General features: G+C 36.2%; 1 protein-coding gene across 1 annotated transcript; it reads right to left on the bottom strand.

Moving 5' to 3' along the window:
- Window positions 1-2,768: 2,768 nt before the first annotated feature.
- On the bottom strand, window positions 2,769-17,720 carry LOC120145536. Its single transcript, XM_039159362.1, has 13 exons — window positions 17,419-17,720; window positions 16,573-17,144; window positions 16,373-16,450; window positions 15,958-16,201; window positions 14,563-14,868; window positions 6,070-6,300; window positions 5,565-5,774; window positions 4,815-5,221; window positions 4,527-4,730; window positions 4,344-4,436; window positions 4,146-4,253; window positions 3,677-4,033; window positions 2,769-2,891 (listed from the first exon to the last, which is right to left on the bottom strand). Exons 2-13 carry the CDS (start codon window positions 17,065-17,067, stop codon window positions 2,850-2,852), a joined length of 2,775 nt encoding a protein of 924 aa, XP_039015293.1. The 5' UTR covers window positions 17,068-17,144; window positions 17,419-17,720; the 3' UTR covers window positions 2,769-2,849.
- Between the last annotated feature and the right edge of the window lie 1,248 nt (window positions 17,721-18,968).

Here is an 18,968-nt window from a genome sequence, read left to right as displayed (position 1 = left end):
TTACCAGAATTATTACTCGTTGACGGAATTGTTGAATTAATTTATAAGTTAGAGGAGAGAGATGTGAGGAGATGTGAGAAACTTAACGGGAAACGAAGGGTATTTATAACCATACAAGGCGCGGCTATATGTAAATATAATCCATATCTAGGTATAGCGTTGAGCAGGGGCAGCGTTATACCCCTACGTGGCGTATAGCGCGGATCAGGGGGCCGCGCTATACCCACGTGTAAGCCTTATCAGTGTATAGCGCGGTACATGGGGCGTACTATACCCCACGTGGCGCCAAATCAGCATATAGCGCGGGACAGGGAGCACGCTTTACTGCTACGGGTGTTAGATCGAAAAATATAATCTGACCGATATTAGATCGATAAATATATCGGTCACCGGTGATTTTTCGAAAAAAAATGCCCAAAAAAAAAGGGGATTTCTCTTTTAAAAATTAAGAAACAAATAAGAGCGAATAATTACTTTGGAGAAAAATGATGTCTCTTTAACCACATCTTAATATATTGTTAATAATATACGTTATTAAAAATATTAATATTTTTTAATATTTTCAGTAAAATATTATCTAAAACATTATTTTTTTTATTAAAAATATTAATATTGGACGTTGTCTAAAATATTATTTTCTACCAGAAATTAGTTAACAAAATTAATATTTTTGATAAAAAATAATATTTTAGATAATACTTTATTAAAAATATTAAAAAAATATTAATATTTCTAATAATATTTTTCTTTAACTGTATATTAAATTATCGTACAATAAAATTTCCTGAAGATGTGAGAGTGTTTACCTTTAGCTGCGGGTGTAATTAAGTAATTGCAAAATCCCAGAAAGAAGTTAACATTAGGTATTTGGAGATTTCTTCACTTTTAACGGAGGGACAAGATGGATTTGAGTTCCCAAACCTTGTTCCTTAAAAGAATTTTCAGATGCCCTGAATTACGGCGTCGTATTAATATTTAAGTGTTTACTCGACTCTATTTTTAATTTTTATTTTAAATTAAATTATTATTATTATAACAATTTTTCTCTATTTCCCCAAATTATTTCGCTTAAATATCTATAATTTTATATTTAAATTATATAATTTAGAATTTTAAAATTTTGACAAAAATGCATTAGAGATCCCTATATTTTAGAAAAAAAACATAACTCGTATTTTTTTTCCTTCAATGTGGCCATCCAACTCGGAAAACAAACTTGATATGATCTTTTGACCATCTTTTCTATCGTTTGACCATTACGTTGTTGATGTGGTAGTTCACGATGCTGACATGACATTTCATTTATCATGTTTGAGTTATCAATTTAATACATTTGACATGTTATCCGTCACATTATCAACCACTATGGACTGCTATGACGACACTTTGAACCACCACATTAGTATGATCAGCGAGAAAAACGTTGATCAACATGTCATATTAGACTTATTTTCTGAATTAGGGTGTCAAAAAAATAATACGATGAACACGTTAATTTTTTTAGAAAGTACAAAACCTCCTATGTCTCTTTGTCTAAATTTTTAAGTTTATTCATTTTTCAATTTTATAAAAATCAAAATTTACTAATTTATAAAAAAAATCAAAATTAGCATTAGATACCTTATTACTCGAATTAATATGTACCAAAATTTAATAAGAACTCAAATTTCAAGACTAAGGCACTTATTAACTAGTTTGATACCCGATAAATTAAGCACCCAACATTTCTAATATCCAATAATGAACAGTTGAACACTCCTGCTATCAACACTGGTTAATATTAATATGCATAAAGGTAATTTTTGTCTTTTTAATAGATTTAATTTATCATTTTTGTCCTTATCGTATTTTCGCGTTAATTTAACTCTCAAAGTTGTTCAATTGCATCATTCTATATCTCACTTCTAACTTAAAACCCTAAATTATAAACACTAAACCATAACCCTATAACCTCTAAACCATAACCTTCAACTTAACTTAGAGTTTCAAGTTAAGGGTAGAGTATAGTTTCAAGTTAGAGGTAGAGTATAGTTTCAAGTTAAGGGTAGAGCATAAAATGATGCCATTAAACAATTTTAAGGATTAAATTGATATGAAAATAAAATAGAGACAAAATTGATAAATAATATCTACCACAGAAACAAAAGTAACCTTAAACCAATTGATATTAGAATCTTAACATTTATTTTATCATTTTCATAAATAGTTTTTTTTATTAAACTAGGTTACACTTGGAAATAAATTAATCTTTCTGTTACCAAAACTAATGATTTATCAATTTCTTAAATCGAAATTTACTCTACCTCAATCATAACCTTCGTGTATCGTGACAATTACAAAGACAGAAGTGAAAGCCAAATTTCAACCCTGCAGCTAACAAATAATTACATCAAATCCACATGAATGTGTACGTAATTACATCAAATGAAAAAGGGGGGAAATATCTAAAGTTTGTACAAATCCACATGAGTTTTATCATCTGAAAATAGTGATATATATCCTGAATATACATATACACATACATGTAGAAGCCTGGTTCTGAAACCATGTCAACTTAAAAGTCTAAACCCATTAAATAATTGCATGCATTGTCGTTACCTTACCGGAAACATAAACTCATCAGGGGAAAAAATAAATACCAGAGGGAAACAATTCAACTTGTCGGACGGTGGTGGCGATCCACCCACAGCCATTTTGCTTAATAGCTTCGCATTCATTCAGACAAAATAGAACGTTTCGCTTAGCAACTTCATTCCTTCAATGGTTGTTGTTTCAAAAGTTCAACATTAAAACACTACCAATTTGAATCAGAATAATGCCACCTACGGCGAAAACGGTGGTAAAGTCCGTTAAGTATCATCATCTTCCGGGTCTTCCTCCTCATGGAAATGCTGGAAAAAAGAAAACAAAACCGAGTTATTGGCAAAACTGGTTCCGAAAGTAAATACACAATGAACAAAGGAAGTCTTGTTTTCCATGTGTAATTTATAAGTTAATGCAGGCGAGACGGATGGCATACATGGAAGGCAGGGATGGACCGAGGGGAACAATCACACCCCCTGAAAATTTCAAATTCCCATATAGTTTAAGTATTTTCTATCGAAGACCTAATTTGACACCCCCTAAATTTCTAATATAACTTATTAAAAATTCGCACCTTTGGACGGTATAAAATCATGCGTCCATCCCTGGTAGAATGCATGATCAAAGGTATAGAATCTCGAGAGAAAACATTTCTTCAATGTCATGTACTGTAAATTCCTGAAATATGCTTAATGATATTGCACACATTTGTAACAAAACTACAAATGCATGACATGCTATTTCCTAAAATATTATATTTTGAGATCATTTTATTTTCACAATTAAGATCTTACAATCAACTAAGGCACTTATCATAATATATTGGATTACCCTATATGCTTAAAAGCTCCTTATTTTGCAAACCCACTCGGTCACAACATTTTGTTTTATTAGCTATTGGTACATTTCCAAGACTAGCTAATTAGTTAACATGTCCAGTAAAAATATTGTCCCTACTAAATATGTACTGTAGGTTGTAGCTTCATTGTGTACTCGGGACATTTAGGAGTATCATATAACTGTTATGCAAACAGCATAATAGTATGGCATAAGACAAAAAATAACTACCATTAAATACTGGTATAAGAGGTACCTGTTCAGACCCCAAAATATTTGAAGACACACCAATCTTCTGTAGAAACTTTTCCATGTTTGAGGCAATTCTAGCCATGTGGTTTTCCATGAGGGTATATTTTTCCTCCATGGCCTCCATTTTCACTGTCATCTTACGCACCTCCTCATTTGCGGAACTTTTGGCCTCGGAAGCCATCCTCACAAGGGCAGCACGGCTAGGCCTTGAGCCAAAAATACCAGTACGATTGGGACCCATTCCAGAAGTTTCCACACAGTCACCTTTTTCTTCTCCCATAACTTGACACAAGGTGTCATTTGACTCATCACTACATTGTGAGTTATTCTGCTTCTTATCTTCTTGTTCGCGGATCTTTGACTGCAAAGAAAAACACAACTGTTCAACTTGCAAAATTTGTCAAGGGCGGATGCACAAGATTTACATATAAATCTGCAACTAGCAAAAGTACAGTTGAGTTATTTGTACATACAATTAATTCTGCCGCAGTCTCATCAACAGGCTGTCCATCCTTGTGTGTATGTGTTAGTATATAAAGCTCAGCTCTAGTTGGTTCCTTCCCATCTGGCCTGTTGTTTCGCTATTTCAACAACAAAAGCAACAGCTTCTTTCAAATATGGCCAAAGTAAAATATGAAACATGCATGTAACTACAGAAAACGAGAAATCACCTCCTCCTCACATATCCTTGCATAACTCTTGGTCCCTGATGAATGTCCACAAGTCTGTTTTTTACGGATAGCCTTATTTCTTGCACAACGCTTCTACAAATGGCAATTATAAACATTAATTACCAATAAAATTTGCAGCTGGGTAGAGGTATTTTGAGTTGACAATCACTTCTCAGCATGTACCTTTGCCTCATCAGTGTTCCAGTATGAAATAAGGCTTGACCATTGCTCAGGGACAACCCTTGGATCACATACCTTCAAGTGTTCTTCATCCGTCTTAAGAGAATCGTAATACATTGCCTTTAAATCTGCTTTCCAGTCCCTCCATTTTGTACCAATAGCCTGCATGACCCAAGACTTGCCACTTGGATCAATGTCAAACTTTGTCTATATAGCAAATGGAAGAGGCAAAATGTCAATGAAAAAGAAAGTAATATGACACAGAAAGACAGAGCAAATGTTTTATCATGCCTGAACATATTCCCACATGTCCCCTTTATAAGAATCTGGCATTGCCCTCCAGTGAATAAAGGTAAGGGGTGCTTTGTGTCCATTCCGTGCTATTGTGCCCAGGAAGCAGCTTAGCTTGTATGCATTTGGACCAACAGGCTGTCCAAGCTTGTTGATCTGGACAAATATCTGCTCACCTTCTGCCAGGTCCTCCAAGAAGCGGCAGCGTGTAGGACCTCTTCCTCTTCTCTTTTTTGTGAACTGTTGCTGTTCCAGGCTCTGTGGGGTCTGCTCGGGCTGCGATTTGGCATGGCCCAACTGCTCCTGATTTACTCGGTTAGATTTGTTGGTTGTGGGGCCAGCAGAATACTTAAGTGCACATCTAATACCCCTCACGGTAGAATCCGTAAGAGACATGTGAGAATGTTCTGCAAGAAGGGGAAAGAAAACCAGATGTTCCACCGGAAAAGAAACACTAATATTAAGTTACATCAAGGTTGAAAGTATCAATCATTTTCAAATAAAGGAAATCTACAAACTTTCACAACACCTAAGAAAAATAACTCATAGCTGATGCAATTTAACAAGCAACCGAAGGTTATTCCAGATAATTATGTTTAGCTTTTATTTATGTTCATTACTGCTTTCCTGCTGGTGCTGATGGTTAAATTATCAAATAGCATAGAAGATAAGACCATCTATACAATTTATTAAACACAAGGGTAAGCCAATAGTTCCTAGATTGTCACAGAAGCAGCGGTCAGACGGTACCAATATCGACATTATCTTGCAGCTGGGACGACTGAGGCTGGCAATGGCTTGCCTTCGGTTGCCGTTGCTGTAGCTCACTAGATTCCCCATGGTTCAATGGGGACTGCAAGGGATGTGATTGGCCAGGGAGAACCATCGGATCCACTGGATAACAGGGAACGTAGCCACGGGACCTTGTATAATCTGCTTGAGGCAGCAAGTGTGAGTGTCCTAGGGCAGAAAAATAGAAAGTCGGATATATGTGAAGAAAAAATCTTGAGATTCCTCTAAATCCATTTTTTATACTTTTATCATCTGTAGCGAGTTATGCAGATCCTTTGGAGAAAATAATTTTCGAGTATATATAGACAAATTCATGAAGATACTAAGCATGCATCTAAACTCAGAACCTATAACGATGGATTATAAAAATAAACAAAATAAGTAATCACTGAGAATATAATGTCCTGATTACAAGATAAAAGACAGTATAAAGATCATTGGGAATCTGAACTCCTTTACTCACCACCATCTACGGCAGCTTGCAATTGAGAGAATTGTAGCTGGTTGATGCTCTGTTGGTACGGCTGCAGACCATACGGCGGCCAGTAGCTCAAATGAGGCTGTTGCGACTGGTCTAGTGGCTCACTGAGAATGGAGGCTGCAGGACCCATAGCTGAGTTCTTTTTTTGTTTCTTAGATGCATGCTTTTTGTGTTTTGGGGCTACATCTCCTGGAGGCTGAAAATTTGAATATCCTACAGCAGAAGGGGAAAAAATGATATAAATAGAAATGAGAACAACTACATAGTAGTTGTGACAGAATGCACCCAGATAGATGAAAATCAAGTACATGGGCAAATTGATGACGAAACTAGATTTCAGACATGCAGGAAAAAAATGCATGCTTCCAAACTTAGAACCTGCTGTAACGGATTCTTTTTTTTTATAAGAAGTTAAGGCCTCGTTAAAAACCCCCTTCATAATTAACGGAACACCAAATGGTGTTCCTTAATCAGCGGAAGGAGGAAAAGAGTGCCTCATAATTCATTAATAAGTAAAAGATTACATAATGTTTAAAACAAAGAAGCCCTTACAAAAACAACCCGAAACACACCAAAGAACACATCTTTCACTCAATTAAACAATATCCCAACCCAACAAACAATAACTACACAATACCAGCCTTAGCTAAGCTATCAACTTCTATGTTTGCCGTTCTGTCAACCCATCTGATAGCTCCTTCCAAAACTCTTATCATGGCAACAATATCTTTGACTAGATGAAAGAAAACACCAGGACAGCTATCTAAATTCTTAACCCAATCCACAGCAAGTTTGCTATCAGATTCAACAATCCACCGATTCTTAAACCTCTGAAGAATATGCTCAAAGATAAGTACACCCCTCTTGATGGCAACAAGCTCCAGCAAAGTTGGAGGGCCTGGATCTGCAGATTCTTTAAAAGAACCCATAATCTTACCAGCCTCATCTCTTAGTAAACCACCCACACCGCTCTTTCGCCAATCATTGCAAACTGCTGCATCTACATTCAGTTTTAGAAAACCCTTTGGGGAGGAATCTAGGACACAATTTTAGTAGCCGAATTTCTGGAAGAAAAACAGAAATCTGCAATAGATGTATCACTTATCAGGGAGTCTTTAGTAATAGTAACCTCGTTGAAATTAGCTAAGAACCAAGAAGCAAGCCTTAGCCTAGCCATGAAAAATAACTCAATGTGATCCAAAGACCTTCCTTCAAACACCATGGCATTCCAAATTTTTCAAATAGTCCAAAGCACTAACCCGGAATTGAGGACCAAATAGAAGAAGAAAACATCATGTCATTCCAAGCAAGTAAAAATCCTTGTGCATTTCCATGAAGGACCGAACTAATATTCCAAAAATTCAAAAACTTATTCCATAGGGACCATGCCACCTTGCAAGAGAAAAATAGATGAGGAATATATTCAATCTCTCTTTTACACAAAGGACAAGAAACATCAACAATCCCCGAAACCCCTCTTTTTTGAAGCTCAAACTTAACTGCCAATTTCTGATGGGCTACTTGCCACATAAAAGTTTCTATTTTAGGAGGCACCAACCCATTCCAAATACATTTATCCCAGAAACTATCTTTTACCGATTCAACAAAACAAGTCTTCATACAAGAATTAACAGTAAAAATGCCTTCCCCATTCCCTCCCCAAAGCAGACCATCTCTTGACTCTTGGGATAGGCTGAAATTATGAATGATGACTAGAAAATTAGAAAACTGTTCTAACTCCCAATCACATAGGTTTCTTCTCAACTGGACATACCAAGACCACCCCGATGAATTGAACTCACCAAATTCCTTAATTGTCCCAAACTGATTCAATGAAAGAGCATATATCCTCGGGAAAACAGTCTTCAAAGGATGATCAAGAGCCCAAATATCTACCCAGAACCTGATTCTCTCCCCATTACCCACTCTGACTTGGAACATGCTACGAATCTTGGCACCAAACTCATCCTCTTTAAAATGATTATTAACCACCGATTTCCAAATCCAAGAAGCATTTGTAGGATATTTTTTAGAGAAAGAAATCATATTAGTGTCCTGATTATATTTGGAACTTATCAACCTCTTCCAAATTGATTCACTGTCATTAGCAAACTTCCAAAACCATTTCTCTAATAAGGCCCTATTCATAAAATTAAGATTCGGCACACCCAAACCACCACAACTTCTTGATTTACACACTGTTATTTAGTTGACCCAGTGCATTTTCTTAGATTCTGCCCCTCCTCCCCACAAAAAATTGGCCATGATGGATTGCAACTTAGTATTCATTGCTGCTGGAATTTTAAACATAGACAATTTTTTTTTGATAGGAATGAAAGGCCTCATTAAAAACCCCCTTCTTAATTTAAAGACCTTGAAGAAAGGTCGTTAATCATAGGAAGGAGGAAAAGAGTGCCTTGGAACTTTTATTAATATTGAAAGTTACATAAAAGTTAAAAATAACACTAAATTGCTTGGCATAAAACTTAAACACTCCTCCCAACATAAAAACCTACACACTTAGTCAAGAAAACCACAAATAGACCCTTACAATCAACCTATCCCTTTCTTTGCTAAGCTATCTGCCTCTCCGTTACACTCCCTTGGAATCAACCTTACTGAATGAACCTTTTCACAGATAAGACTCGAAATCTGATAAACAATAGGCGAGAAAAAAATAGGTGCCAAAGTCGGGGACTGAATCCATTCCACTGCAGACGAGCAATCACTTTCAACGATCAACCTACCAACTGAAGCCCACCGAGAATACAGAAAAATATCCATGCCTCTTTTTATAGCTTTTAATTCAGCAAGTGGGGGGATTGCTTGACCAATACTCTCTGAGAAAATCAAAAGAGTGCAACCATTCCAATCTCTTAATAAGCCTCCGATACCTCCACCCGAATCGTTCTGCCTAACAGCTCCATCGACATTCATCTTTAGGAAGTCTACTGGGGGGGTAACCACCGAAAGACAATACGATCTTTAACATTACAAGATGAAACACCATCTGCAAGAGATGGATTACCAATCAGCACATCCTCTTGTATATTAATACCCGGAAATTTGGCATGGAACCATTTAGCAAGCCTGAATCTAACAATGAAGAACAGTGACACTCTGTCTAAAAGAATTCCTTCGAACACCATTTTGTTCCTATGTTTCCATATAGACCAAAAGATGACTCCCGAAATAAACTTCCAAATCGTAGATTTCTCCCTCAACTCACCCCAGGAACAAAGAAGAGAAGGAGGATCTTGTGGTAGAACCATAGCAATTTCCCAGAAACTAGCTACTTTATTCCATAGTTCCCAAACAACATTACAAGTGATGAATAGATGCTGCACAGATTCAAACATAGACAAATAATATGTAGGCAAAGAACATAATACTGATTTCAATAAAACCAGTCTCCCTGCCAAAGAAAGAGTTCATGCCTTCCAACCCGACAGTTTCTTGAAGAATTTCAGCACAACCGGATCCCACAGAGCGGAAGAGTTCCTTTTTGCTCTAAGCGGCAGCCCTAAATAATCAGAAGGGAAAGTACCAATTGCACACCCAAGATCCCCCGCCCACTCCTTGACCTCTTCATCAGTAATATTAATGCCAAATAACTTACTTTTGTTGAGATTAAGCTGTAGACCGGACATAATTTCAAAAACCTGTAGAACTCTCTTAACATTTAAAATATCCGTCTTAGAGGCATTACAAAAAATAATAAGATCGTCTGCAAATTGCAAATGGGATAGCATGTAAGAACCTTCTTCTTTGCCGACAACCAAACCATTAAACAACCCCGAAGATACCGCCTTGAGAATCAATTGATTAAGTAGCTCTCCTATAAAATTAAACAATAATGGGGAAAGTGAACAACCCTGTCTAAGACCTCTTGACATTGAAAATTCCTCTGTAGGCACACCATTAACCAACACTGAAACTGATGCTGTGGTCACACACTTTCTTATCCAGCTGCACCATTCTATGCCAAAACCCATTTTGTCCATGACTTTGAAAAGAACATCCCAATCCACTGTATCATAAGCCTTCCGAAAATCTACCTTAAACACACAACCCTTCAAACCTTTCTCTCCAAAAATCTATTCCTTCATTAGCTATAAAAGAACAATCCAAGATTTGTCGACTAGGAGTAAAAGCAAATTGTGAAGCACTAATGACATCGTTCATGCAACATCTCAACCTTCTCAATAGACATTTCGAAAGGATCTTATACAATCCGCATACTAAACTAATAGGTCTGAAATCATCTAAGCCCCCAATGTTTGAACCCTTAGGGATGAGGGTTATGAAGGTGTGATTAATGCCATGCTCCCAATTTTTACCCAAGTAAAAATTATGAAAAAATTTCAAAATATCAACTTTCAATTAGGTCCAAAACCTTTTGAAAAATCCCATGTTAAACCCATCCGGCCCTAGCGCTTTGTTGCTATCACATGAATTCAAGGCCTCCCAAACTTCTTCTTCCGTAAACCTCTTCTCTAAGCTTGTACTATGCTCTAAAGTTATTCTCGAAAAATTCAGCTTGATATCTTCCACTTCCAGGGTAGACTTGAAATTAAAAGTTTCAACAAAATGATCACGGACACTTGCCTTGATGAGAGTCGGGTCATAAATGATTTCATCTTTCACTTTGAGAGCATTTAAAGAATTCAACCTCCTCCTAATTGAAGCATAAGTATGGAAAAATTTTGTATTTCGATCACCTTCTTTTATCCATTTCACTCTTGAATTTTGAATCCAGACTTGCTCCTCAATCCTGTATAACTTCCACAATTATGATCTTAAAGACCGCAATTCTTCAACACTGTCTGTACCCCTTAATACCTGCTGTGACTGAGAATTTTGCTCTAATTGGTGAATCTTCCCTTCTAAAACAGAAATGGTTGAAGCTGGAAACTGAAATCTTCTTCCATACCAACTTTTAATAACTGATTTTGAACTTCTAATGATGCTCAGAATACCTGCTTTTCTATTAACTTTCTTACAATCTTTAATAGTTGTAACAACCTGCTCATTAAACCCATCCTCATTCATCAAATAGTTGAACCTGAAAGGTTTTTTACCCCAATTATCACCCCCTGTCTGAAGCAATATTGCATTATGGTCACAAATAGATCTCGGAAGTAGGAGTTGGGTGATATTCGAGAATGCAGATGAAAAATTAATGCTCAGCAGAAACCTATCCAATCTGACAACAGTAGGATCTTCCCAATTGTTACCCCAAGTAAATCTTCCCCCTGTTAATGGAAAATCAATTAAGCCCGAATGATGAACAAATTGCCTAAAAATCTCCATCGAATTTATGTTTTGTGCTCTTCCATCCTTCTCATCTTCTGTTAAATAAGCATTAAAATCCCCTCCTACACAAAAAGGAATACTAATACCATTCAAAAACAAGCTGAGCTCTTCAAAAAAATATGCTTTTTCTTCCTCCACCAAAGGTCCGTATACATTAATAAACCCGCACTAAAATTGATTCATTCTGAACTTCCCTAAAATAGCAATAAATCTCCTATGAATCTGCCTATCTTCTACCTTAAAAACATTGTCATCCCAAGAACTAAGTAATCCCCCTGATGAACCTTCTACTGGTGATTCAACATACCCTTGAAGATTGTTCAGTCCACTTCTTCTCAAAAAAGACCTTGGACATGCCTCCAATTTTGTTTCTTGCAAAAAGAGAAAGAATGGTTTCTTCTCGAAAACTATCTTTTGAACAGCTCGCTGCTTTTCTTTTTTCCTCAAAAAATTTCCCAAGTTGCAAGAGCTTCTTTTAAAATCGAAGTAAAAGCAGTGGATGAAATAGTGGAGACACTAACCTTTTCTAAGGCATCCTTAATAAAAAAAAATGTTTGAGTTCTCCTTTTAGATCTTCTAATCCCCACATCTTCACAATTCTCTTCTGAGTTTTGATCATCCTCTGGAAATTCAGATTGTGCATATCTTAAAATAACAACATTTTCATTCTGTTTGATTAACCACCCTCTGTTTGAGATAAGAAATCCTGCTCACTACTTCGCCAAATGTTCCTCACCCGAGATCTTTTATAAACTCTTATAACTTCTTATCATCCTTCTTCCCACCGGAGCACTTTTCATAGAAATATTCTCTGCTGGACGATTCTGAAAAACACCCCCACAGTTAACAAATTATTACCTTCTGCAGACCTCACATTAGCTGAATTCAATGCCGTAAAATTAGAACCACCCTCCACTATTATTTTACTAGATTGAATCTTCTCATTTACTACTATCTTCGGACTGCTTGGATGAATGAAACACTGATTATTTAATGGAAACTGAAGTCCAGATATGAGAACTGCTGGACCCTTAGGAATTAACTTCTTTATTGGGGAAATGGGCTCACTACTACCATCTGTTTGGGTATGAGAATTACCATTTGAATTATTCAAATTCCTTAAACCCTAACCTGCAAACTCTCCCTTTTTAAAACTCCCAATACTGTGCAAATCTGGCATCCCTTCATTAATGCTTATCCCATCCCTGCTTCTTCTAGGAAACTGATATCCTCTGTCAAACTCAACAAAAGCGGAAGTAGTTCCCTGCTCCATCCAGCTATCAACTCTCTTACGTGATTCCTCAACCAATCGAACAGTACCTGTCTTATCAGTTGACTTTAAGCTGTCAACTTTCATCTCCGACGACTCTGATGCAGTTTCACCTTCATCGGAAAAATTTTCCGGCATGGAACTGGAGAAAAAACCAGAATAGATAGAAGTCGAGCCCAACTTAATTTTCACCTTGTAGGATCTTCCATACGAACCTAAAGTGATAACTTCCGGAACATCAAAAGGGCTTGCCACCCTAATCAGAATTTTCACAGCCGAGAGATCCTCCATGTTTCTTGTCGAGTTCTGAATACCATCTACGATCCCCCACCTCCCCGCTAACTTTTCTAAAAAATCTTCTTGCCAACATAGTAATGGAACACCATAGAGCTCCACCAAACAAAAAGCCATTGGCATACCTCCTTCATTCAACAAAAGTTCCAGTCTATCAAACCAGAAGCATAACAACTCGCTCCTTTTCATCCAAGCCTCCTTCATCTCCTCGTCTGACTTAAATATAATGACACAAGATTTCCAAATGTGGCCCCAGCTTGCAATCTAGACTTCGAAACCTTCTTTGGCCAAAGTGCTTTGCACCAACTCCAGATCAAACTTTTGTTTAACAATGCCCGTGAGTGATCTTTTTAGCCAGGATGATTGATCAGAAGGAATATGCATCTCCCAAATATTCTTCTTTCCTTTCCCCCTATCTGAAGCATCATTTTTATTCTCTAAATCTTTCAAAGCTCTTCTCTATGGGATGTTCATCAACAAAGCATCCTTATAAGACCTATCATCCCTTATACTTCTTGTGCGCTGAGCTCTTGCAGTAGTATTGGTATTTCCTTTTGTTATCTTCTTTGAAGCACCAACTAGAACCTTATCTGACCCTCCATACCTTGAACGATTTTTCTGATATTTTGCAACTCCAACAAATATTTTTCTCCCATCTAACCATAACCCATTTAAATTTTCAACTGCATTCCACATTCCTACTTCATTACCAAACTGAACAAAGGCAAACAAGTAGGATTTATACTTTGGTTTGTTTGTCTCATTTGGAATAAAAACTCTAACCACATGACCTTGAGAAAGAAATAAATCTCTTAACTCTCTTATAGAGACTCTCTTGCTAAGATTATCAACGAAAACCGTCCAACTCACGCCGGAAGAGGATTGACCTTTCTCTCTTTCTCTCCCTACTTGACTGACTCTTTCTCTCTCATATTTTGAGTTTCAAATTTTATCAATTTTAATCTAGGCTGTAACGGATTCTTGAGTAAGGAAATAAAGAACAACTTAAGAATATAATGCCCTGATTACAAGAAAAGGGCAGTGTAACAGCATTTAATTGACTGATGCTCTGCTGCTGCTTGAGGGCAGCAGTGTCTGTTGTGCATCAAATACTGCAGGAGCCTTAGATGCATTCTTTTCTATTTTGACGAAGATGCATGCTTTTTGTGTTTAGGGGTCATGTCTTTAGGTAGTTAATAATAATGTGAATATCCTACAAAAATCATTTATGGAGTGAGATAGAAATGAAAATAGCTCAATGGTGTCATCACATATTGTTGGCAGATAGATTAAAATAACAAGATTAAGAATCTTTTTTTTTTTTGAGGTAGCGTGTTATTCTTGCAGAACCAGTAAACTTGTGAAAAATATAGTCATTTACATATATAACATCAAAAAATGTTAATGATTTCATTGAATATTACACTACCCATTGCTGTGAAACTAAAACAACAACATAATCACTTCTCAATGGCACGTTTTGAAGTTGAAATCAAATTAGTACGAGCTTCAAACAGGCAAAAAGGAAAGATAGATTGTAAAAAGTTATAGCAACCATCCAAGAAAAAAATAGATAGAAATGATGAACATATTGCCTGTGCGAGCTTGTAACCGGGAGAATTGTGGTTGACTAGTGCTTGGTTGCGGATGCTGTGACTGCTGAGGTAGATGATAACTCCCTGGGGCCAACTGTGTCCATGTAGTGCTTGGTGCAGATTGCGGCAACTGATGAGGTTGGCTATAGCCTGATGGAGGAAAGTACGGATAATGATGATAAAAACCCAATTGACCCTGCTGCATATGGCTGGCGCCATCTACCGCACCACCCCCTGGATAGAAAGGCTCATGTGCACTATGTCTTGGAGCATAGTCTGTTGTAGATGGTTTGTATGAAGTTCCCACCAAGTGAATGAAAATTAAAAGGTAAATGCTTAAATACCAAATCAAAATTCTCATAATTTCCCTATAATTGAGATTTTATAATCCAATAAAAAGGGCATTAACATTAGATTAGATCATCATTGCACGTACATATAAACTTCCATTTATCAACATTAACCTAAATACCCTACATTAGGTTTACCAGCTAGACTGCTATCATTTCATACTTCATTAAAGAGAAGTTTAATGTCATGATGTAATGTGAAAAAAAAGGCATCTCCTGATATTGAGTTCCAATTAAAAAAGAAGGTGATCTGGGCCTCCTATCCTTGCTGAATTATTGGCTATTAAAAGGGGTCTGCTTTTATTTGTGGAGTCCGGTTTTGATTCAAGGGGGAGGCTTATTCTAGAATTGGATTGTTCTACTGCTTTGGAGTGGATCAAAAATCCAGGTTGCTGCACTCCGTTATTCAAGTCATTGGTGAAAGATATTGCTGCTTTAGTGGTAGAACAGGATGTTATCGTTAGGCATATTTTGAGATCCGCCAATTGGGAGGCGGATGGGTTGGCTAAAGTAGGAATTGGGTGATTCCACTGTTTTCGGGTCTGGGTGATTATGTTAGGTTCTGGGTGTTATACTGGTTGTTTAAGTGTGGGTTTGTATGTTTTGGTCAGTTTTGGGTTGAGGTGTATTCTGGCTGTTATTGTTTGTATTGTACTGGTATTGTACTTAGTATTATATTAATAAAATTTTGAGGCAATCTTTTCCTCCTTCCAATGTTCGTTAAGCTACTTCTGTAGTTTGAAGGTTATGAAGGGCTTTTTAACGAGACCTCCTATTTTTATCAACAAAAAAAAAGTTGAAACTTTCTAATTATCAGTAAACCCCAAAACCTACTATCTATACATATGGTGGAATTTGTAATCGCTTGTATACTGGCTGCACCGGTTACTTCTTCACGGTAAAAATTCAAAAAAAATGGCAAAGTAGTTGGTATAACAGAAAATCTCATTTCATTGAGCATCTATTGTTTTTCCACAACTTCTTGCATCTCCAGCATAAATTTTGGAGAAATAACTGTAAGAAATAAGTAATTCTGAACACGTACCGTTAATCTTTCTTGATTGTTCAGTGCTCAAGCCAGCGGCTATCCAGTACTTCATGAATTTTTTCTTCACTCGTTTCATTAGATATACTATGTACTCTCCCTTCTTATTGGACTTGCAGCAGTTCTCCCAAATGTATTGTACGTCATTAAAAACGTCTTCTGCATTCATGTACTTTGTGCTATTTTCTAAATTATAACATATTGTACCAAAATCCATTGGTGTATCTATTACATTAAAGTAATCCTGTTTCCAGGAAACCACAACCCAAAAGGAAGGAAGGAGGGGGAGAAATAGAGGGAGAAAGTTAGTGAGATAAATCAATATAACTAGAATAGACTCAACCCAAAGCATGCAGTTGATGAAGATAAATTGGCAACACAATTCATAAATTTAGAAAACTGGCAATACACTTACAGGTTTTCTTGAAGCAACAGGATCGGCGGGAACATTAAATGGTTTAGCCTCATCCATCTTCATTATTTTCTTAATCACCTGATAAGTTTAGAAAAATGGCAAACTGGCAATTTGGAAGTACATCTTCTTTCTTTCTCAAGCATTCTAAGTGTTAATCAAGCAATGACTAAAAATTAGCAGTGATAAGGATTTCAGCATACCTCCAATGCAGCTTTCGTTTCTTTCATATTGTAGCGAGAGTCCTGCTGAGGCAACGAAGATTCATCTTGCTTTTTACTGGAAGAATGCAAAACCCTGGGCGGTTTATCACCATCTTTCCTCCCTTTCCTTGGAAATTTACTTGATTTCTGCTTTGCATTACCATGTCCTTTAGTTGAATTCCTTGATCTCCTTTCAACTGATGAGTCATCAGAGCTACTTTCTTCAGCACTAAACGACTCTTCACTGTCACTTGAATAGCACAATGAAGATGAATTACTCTTGGCCCCAACAGGGTCCGAGTTAACTACTTCCAAATCATTCGAATCTGCAGACACAGCATCCTCTTGCCTATTATGGTTAATAAAATTTAAAAATACTTCCTCGCTTTGGTTCACTGTTTTTTCAACTTGGTTCACTGCTTCTTCATTTTTGGCCAATGCAGTCGGTTTTCGGGCAGGGAGTTTCCTGCATGCTCGTTTTCGCTTCGTTCTCATTCTCTTTCAACTACTTAAGAGCTTCAAAGACTGGCACAGAAAACAGATTGCTTTAAATTATTGCTCATAACCGTACACTATGAAAATAACAGTAAGATCAGTAATATAATAGTTAAAAAAAATAAAAGAACCTGAAGCAAAATTTGATCACGGAAATGAATTATTATAAAACTACTAAAACCTTAAAGGCAATGAACCAAAAATATCTCCAATTCTCTAGAAAGCAATAATTTCTAGCTAATTGCTTATCTTAAGAGCTTCAACTTTCAATAGACTAAGTAATTCAGCCGATCTATGCTGTGTTCTAATTGTACAATGAATTGAAAGAGATAGAGGACGAGAGAGAGCTACCTTTGTCTTGCGAGATGCGAGTAAAATCGAGGAGGGATGTTAGAGCTAACTCTTTAGACTCAGTCTCGAAGTGAAAGAGTGAGAGTCGAATTCAGCTGATGACCGTGACGATCATGGATTCGCAGCGCCGCTAAAAGTAGAAGAAGCGAATAAAACCTAAGTAAGAATCAGCGACGGTTTCAAGTAGATCTCCATGCCGACGAGGAGAAAATGGGACAAAAATCCGACGGTCACGATTGATCGTTTCAATTTCCTGACGTGGTTTCTCTACCCTACGCAATGAGCAAAAGGATAAAGCATGAAAACATCATTTTCTTTTGTAAAGATGCATTTGAGGTTTGTGTATTTTTGAAAGAAAACAATCGTGACCCTCATATTTTTTTTAACATTGCCCTTGTATTTTAAAAAAAATAATGTACCTCTTTCATTCATCAATAATTTTCGTCGTTTAATTATTACGGTGTCGATGTGACAGTTCATGATGATGACAAAATTATTTACGATATTGACGTGACTGTCATTATTTTATTTTTTAGTTATCAATTTAGCTCATATGTCATGTTATCCGTCACCTTATCAACCACCATTGACCGCTACATTAATTTCATAGACTACCACGTCAGCATCTTGAGCGACATAAAAATTGTAACGGTCAACGACATAAAATGTGATCAAAGGGTCACATTGAGTTTATTTTATGAGTTTGAGGATTACATTAAGAGAAAAATAATACGAGAATCACACTAATTTTCTAAATGTACAAGGATCTCTGGTGCATTTTTACCTTTTATTTTTTAATAAAATTTCAAGGGATAAAATCAATTTTTATCCCTGAATTTAGTATTTTTAATTTAATCTATATTTTATATATTGTTTTTTAAATTTCACAATTATTTTTTAATTTTATTTTGTATAATATAATTTATTATTATTATATCACATGACATAATCTTAAAATATCTTATCATAAAATAATAAAATTTTATATTTTACGAAAATAGGATTGTTTTAATATTTCTAATAGTTTATACAAGAACGATTACGATGATAAGTGAAGACCCTTCAAGGGATATGAAAGAATGTTGGGATTGTGTTTGAGCAGTGGAAATTTTCAATCATCCTAATGTGGGGTTTTTTTCACTTGGTCTAATCATCAGGTGGAAATACCTTTGACTAGGAAATTAGATAAGGTGATGATTATTGCAATATTCGAGTTTGACTCGGCTCGTTTACACTCTTATTACTGACAACATCATTCGTGCACATGAGTTAATGATAAGGTATTTTATGAAGGTTTTATCTGCTAAATATTCAATAAAAGTTGATTTACATAAGGCTTTTGATTCTTTACAATGGGACACTATTATTTGAGCGTCTGATGCACATGATTTTTCGAAAATGTTTGTGAATCGGATTTGGGGTGCATAAGTTCTCCAAGATATTCAATTATTATCAATGGAAGTTTAGATAGATATTTTGAGGGAGCGAAGGGTGAGATAGTGACCCTTTCTCCCTATATATTTTTGTTTTGGTTATGAATATAGTTTCTA

Source organism: Hibiscus syriacus, unplaced genomic scaffold (genome assembly GCF_006381635.1).
Source record: "Hibiscus syriacus cultivar Baekdansim isolate YM2019G1 unplaced genomic scaffold, ASM638163v2 tig00110893_pilon, whole genome shotgun sequence".
Lineage (NCBI taxonomy): Eukaryota > Viridiplantae > Streptophyta > Magnoliopsida > Malvales > Malvaceae > Hibiscus > Hibiscus syriacus.
Note: the sequence above shows the minus strand (reverse complement) of the source record. Positions and strands in the feature narration are given on the sequence as shown.